The sequence below is a fragment of the Sceloporus undulatus genome, chromosome 1, assembly GCF_019175285.1.
Source record: "Sceloporus undulatus isolate JIND9_A2432 ecotype Alabama chromosome 1, SceUnd_v1.1, whole genome shotgun sequence".
NCBI lineage: Eukaryota > Metazoa > Chordata > Lepidosauria > Squamata > Phrynosomatidae > Sceloporus > Sceloporus undulatus.
The window spans coordinates 173549517-173555516 of record NC_056522.1 but is presented as its reverse complement, the minus strand read 5'-3'; the positions used below and the strand labels follow the sequence as shown (position 1 = coordinate 173555516).

At 37.7% G+C, this 6000-nt stretch overlaps 1 protein-coding gene across 1 annotated transcript in view; it reads left to right on the top strand.

The window, feature by feature from the left end:
* Positions 1–4023: 4023 nt before the first annotated feature.
* The window catches only part of LOC121925614 (cysteine-rich venom protein-like), a 28740-nt gene continuing 26763 nt past the window's right edge, over positions 4024–6000 (top strand). The window contains exon 1 of the mRNA XM_042457962.1: positions 4024–4102. Coding sequence (XP_042313896.1) covers positions 4024–4102 — 79 coding nt within the window. The remainder of the gene's footprint in view (positions 4103–6000) is intronic.

Sequence of the window (6000 nt, the reverse complement as noted above, 5' to 3'; positions counted from 1 at the left end):
AACGTTAGGGAATGCTTGCGTAATAGGAGCCCTTGGATAATGCTTGATGGTTGGTGCTGGAGAATGCTTGCCCATTGGGACATGTGTGGGGAATGCTTTCCCAATGGGAGATGCTGGAGAATGCTTGCTTAACAGGTGGCGTTCTAGAAGTCTTGCCCAATGCGAGAGGTTGCAGAATGCTTGCCCAATGTGAGACGTTGGAGAATGCTTGCTTAATGTGTGATGTTGGAGAAGGTTTGCCCAATGGAGACGTTGGAGAATGCTTTCTTAATGGGAGATGTTGGTTAATCTTAAGAGTCTAATTGTTGGAGATACCTCTCATTGGTCTAATATGCTGGAGATACCTCTCATTGGTGCAGATCAATGATTCATAATAGTTCTGTTTTGCCTTAATTGGGGTACACAAAAAGGAAGAAAAACGTATTTATAATGAACAAAATCATTTTTGTCCTTTCTGAATCCAGGTTGTGTCTCTTTATTCCTTTGCATACTCACTTTCTATCCTATGCCAATACAGTAGGGTATTGCTGGAAAATGATGGCATACTGTATATTACATTGCAACATAAGAAGGTGATGTTGAGATTGATGATGTTCCATACAGCTGACTCTACTGATGCATGCCCTGACTCCACTCCCAGGCCACACACCAGTCCAGACAGTGTGTGGTGTCATGGTGACCTCTGGCGCTCTGTCTACATTACACAGCATGAAAGAAATGTGGAAAAGCCACGTGCCAGAGGCTATGTCACCCTTCAAGGGCACAAAAATAAGCCATTTTTGTTGCTCCTTTTTGCACCATGGAAAGGAGAGATTGGGACCACAGTGTGCAGTTGCCTTGGTCCTGATCCGACGTACATTAAGGCAGCTGCAGGCCAATCCTTAGAGGTGATCTGTACAGCCCCTGACTCTTCATCTTCCATTTTCAGAATTTTAAAAACATTTTCTTTTAACTTTGAGCATTCCTTGCCTTTGAAAACCCATGGGGTTGCCAAAAGTCAACAGATGACTTGAAGGCACATATTGTACACATACACAGAAGTTCCTCAGAAAGAGCTACTTTAGTTGTACATGATGCTACTTTATTGCTTTACTGGTTTGCACACAGAGGCCGTCATTTTGCTATTATGGGAGTGATAGGGATCTAAAGCACAGCGTATTGGGTCAGAAGAAGGATTTACCTCTCCAAAAGAAGGAAAACCATTATTACATCCCAATGAGGACTATGAGATTGCTTGTGTAACCCATTGTATAACTGTTCACTGGAACAAATGACAGTACAAAGCTACATAAATTATAACATGCTTCACTGTCTCTTATTTCCATGTGCACAGTATAATGTATAACTAATATTATAACTGTCAAAATTACTGAAATCATAACCATAAACTATAATGCTATGAGTAAATATTAGCAAGCAATGTATCACTGACAGAGTATTTTTTTTAAACTATGTGCCTACCAAAGTATCTTTTTACTGTTTAAATCAAATCTTTTAACTCTAGGCAACCTGCGTCCCTCTTTTGTCAGTTCTTATTTTAAAAAATGGTATTTCCAAACTTTTTCAAGGTGAATTACAGCTTATCAGGAAACATGCAAAGTACAGACATGGCAAGAAAAGCTATTAGTGTTTCATAGCATAATCAGGCATCCTGAAACTAATTGAAACACGATATTTCTCTGAAATTGTGAGAAAATGCAATTGTTAAAGCCCACATCCTTAATAGGCATATTATTTAGACAATTTGGATATCAAACACAGTGGTTAGTTCCAGATTCACTGCCTTGCGGCTGACAACTGTCAGTAGCAGAGTAGTGAACCTGAGTCCCAGATTTGTCTGTACACCACAATACACACATTGAAGCTATTATACAACTGAAGCTACCATGCCACATTAGAAGCATTCAGCTGACAGTCTGGCATTTCTTTCCACTACTGTTGTGGCTTTATTGAAAAAAAAAAAGTTGAGCTGGAACATTAATGCTATCTGATTTAGTACATTTGGCTTAATATGTTAAAAAAAATAAATAAAAAGATTTTTTCCTAATTAAATTTTTATTGAGTTTTACAATAAAACACAAGTCTGTAGAACAATGACAAAAACAACAACAATTAACTACAAGGGCCAAGGATATGTATCTGATGAATAGTTATTATGCAGCAGAATAAAAAAAATAGTTCTCAGCAAGAGCCAGAGAGTGCGGTTTGTCAAGATGTAGAGTGTCTGTCCAAAGATCCATCTGTATTGTAGGAGGTTGGATGCAGTGGGAGTGATGATTTAAATAATCAATAAAGATCATCCAGTCCTCTTGAAATGTGTCAGTTCTTTTGAGGCCATTGCAAAATGTTGTTGTAGCAGAAGGTTTCTCCATCAACTTCATACTCCAGATTCTAGGCCACCAGTTCTAAATGGAGAGGTCACCTGATTTTCCACATTTGGCTACTTCTAATCTGGCAGCAGTAATAAGCATGATTTTCTATGTTTCAAGTAGAATTACCTATAAAGCAAAAGCAAAATTGGACAGAGATTTACGGTTTGATCAGTAGTACATGAAATTTGATAGAGAACTGCATCCCAGAATTTTATTTGGACCAGTCAATCCATATAAGAGCCTCTAGATTTACAACCGCTCCAGCAATTCAGAGAGAGTTTTAACCATTTTAGACAGCATTACAGGTGTGAAATACTATCTATGGGTGTTTTTCAAAGTATTCTCTCTCACAGATGCTGAACAGGATTTGTATGGGGTTGAAGACCAAATAAGAGCCCATGCAGCCTCTGAAATTGAGGTTTTAAATTCTCTTTACCAAAATCAGTGCATATATTGGCCTTTCCCATTCGTGTGTTCCAGGAGATGTTTGTAGATAACTGATGTTGTCTCTTTAGTATGAGATGAGGATTTCAAACAAAAGTATTCAAAAAAGAGGGCAGACGTGGGGATTCTCCTGCTGAGGAGATGTGATGCACAGGAAGCAATTTGATGTATTTGAAGTCAGGTAATGTTAGTTTGTTGCGGGGAAGTTTTTTATGGTGCGCTGGGCTTTGGTAGAGAATAAAGAACAGGTCTAAGGTACAGTAGAGTCCACGTCTCTTCAATAACCTTATTAGTGGGAATTGGTCATCTAAGTGAGAAAGAGGATGCAAAGAAGAAGAAGAAGAAGAAGAAGAGAAAGAAAGAAAGAAAGAAAGAAAGAAAGAAAGAAAGAAAAGTGGGTTTAATGGGGAAAGAGTCTGGAGCTAGTGTGTGTTTCCATCTATGCCAGATGAGTAGGGAGCTAAACAAGAACAGATTAGATAACCAACTAAGTTTTTGTTTTGAAATTTTGTTATAGAGCCAAGTAAATTCTGTGGACTTAATATGTTCAAAGTTTTATGTGGAAATTGTTTTGTTGGTATATTTGTAATAATGTAATGAGAATAGCTTTTTTTTAAAAAAATCAATGAATGCTATTTTTAGGACACTTAAGGAAAGTTGTATTCGATGTATCTTATATCAACAGTTTAACTTTAGCTGAGACATAACTAGTACTTTTAGCTTCACTTACTTTCTGCATGAATCAGTTCTACTTCAAATTGAAAAAAATGATTGCAACTATTTGAACCTATGTTTTGGATGGCTGGGACTCTGCCGTCAAACCATTTCTGACTTATGGTGACCATAAGAGGAACATCTCATGGCAAGATTTTCTTGGCAAGATTTGGTGAGAGGGAGTTTACTTTTGCTTTCCTTTGAAGCTGAGAGAATGTGACTTGCCCAAGGCCACCCAGCAGGTTTCTATGGCCAAAGCAAGGACTCAGACCCTGCTCTCCAGAGTGGGTTCTCCATGCAAAATATGCCAGTTATTTTTCTCCTGAACTATACTTCCTTAGGACAAGATATAAGATAAGGTTTAAGAACAGACAGTTCCAAAACAATCTGAATTATGGTTGAAATGAATCAGCAAGTTGTAATAGCAAAGAAATTGTGAAATAAAAGGAAAGGTTAGAAAAGACTTTAAGCAAGTTGTTAAAGAAAACAAATAATGGAAAGTCAACCAGAATATGTTAACAAACTGCTAATAGCTGAGAAGGAAGGTAGTATGAAAGTGGTAGCAAGTGAAGGTATAAGTATGTTATACAGGAGAAGGCCTGTTCCTTGAGAAGCCAGATTTGGCCACGGTAGTACATGCCTTGGTTACATCCCGTTTGGACTACTGTAATGGGCTCTACATGGGGCTGCTTTTGAAAAGTGTTCAGAAAATTCATCTGGTTCAAAGAGCTGCTGCCAGGCTATTAACAGGGGCAGATTACAGAAACCATACAATGCCCCTGTTGAAACAGCTTCATTGGCTGCCAGTTTGTTTCTGGGCACAATTCGTGGTCCTGGTTATTACCTACAAAGCCCTACATGGCTCAAGTCCACACTATTTGGCAGACTGTTTCTCCTGGTATGAACTGGCCTGGACTCTAAGATCCTCTGAGGAAGCCCTTCTCTCTGTCCCAACATCATCACAAACACAGTTGGTGGGGATATGAGAGAGGGCCTTTTCAGTGGCTGCCCCTAGACTCAGGAACTCCCTGCCCAGGGTGATCAGAACAGCTCTCTCCTTGATAGCGTTCCGCCGGCAGGTGAAAACCGTTCACACAGCTGTTCACACAGGCATTTAGGGATTTACTATAAGGACAGGCTGGGATGTTTGATGTTGGATCAGTTTAAAAATTCTTTTCAATGTTCATTTTATTGGACTATTTTTTAATTTTTAATTTATTTTTAAATACTGTGAAACTGCTCTGAGTCCCAGTCCTGGGAAAAGAGCAGAATATTAATTAATTAATTAATTAAAGTGAGAATGAAGAACTAGGAGGAGGAAGATATATAATAAGAAAGAGATGAGGAAAAGAAGTTATGGGAATGTAGTAATAGAATTATAGGTTAGAAGAAGGTACAGAATAGAGGAAAAGGGAATGGATGGTTAAACAGATTAGAGCAAAAGAAGAATGCAAGGAGGTTGGATAAAGATATACAATGATATTGACTATCCATTTCGATATTTCTATGCTTTTTTAAAGGCAACTATAAGATATGTAAAGAACCTCCATAGCTGATGATGACTGATGACAGAAGAGATGCAAGATGTAAAATACAATTCTGGTTTTATTTAATAAAATTTATTTTTAAATAAAATTAAAAAAAACCCTATTCTTCCTTGTTTCCTTTGTTTCCTTTGCTTCCTCTATGCCCCCTTCAAAGACAGAGGTATTGTGTCATTTGTTTCATTGTCATCATAATGTTATACCTTTATTGTCTTCCATCTTATTGGGGTGTTGGTGGAACAAAGTTGCCACACCAGCCCATGGCTGATAGCTCTTACTGTTCTTCCAATGGATTTTGAGAGAGTTTGTCCATTGCGGCTCCCTCGTGCAGCAAAACAAGGCGAGGATAGACCACCCTTTTTGGGCGGTCTGTATCCTGCCTATAATATTTTTTAAAATACATTTTTTGCTGATGCAGATTATATAGGAAATGGGTAACAGTAATTTACAAAGCAGGAAGTGTTCCTATGTCATATATACACATCTCCACTGCACTTGAGATCAAACTTCTTCTGCTGATCAGAAAAGAACATCCTGGAAAAGGTAAAGTAAAAGACTTTATTTTGGCAAAAGAAAACCCCAAACCAAAAAAACCTACCTCCTGAAGCAATGTTTTCACATTCCAGTGTATCTTTCACATTCACAAAGTCTACTGTATTTTGATTTGTCAAAGGAAAATTAAGCAACGTTGACAGTGACATTTATAATACCTTACTACAAAGATTACTTCCCAAGAGGATCAAAAAAATAAGAAAGTTGATTATAGAATAGATCATCAGCAGTTTTCATCAATTTTGTTTAATTGCTTGTTTTATAAAACTCCCATTAGAATATTAAAAGAGTGGTCCTATTTGGATTAAGGTTTAGGATGCCCTTAATGTGGGGAAAACTGTTAGTTCTTATAATGTTTCTGTTTCAAGTCATTA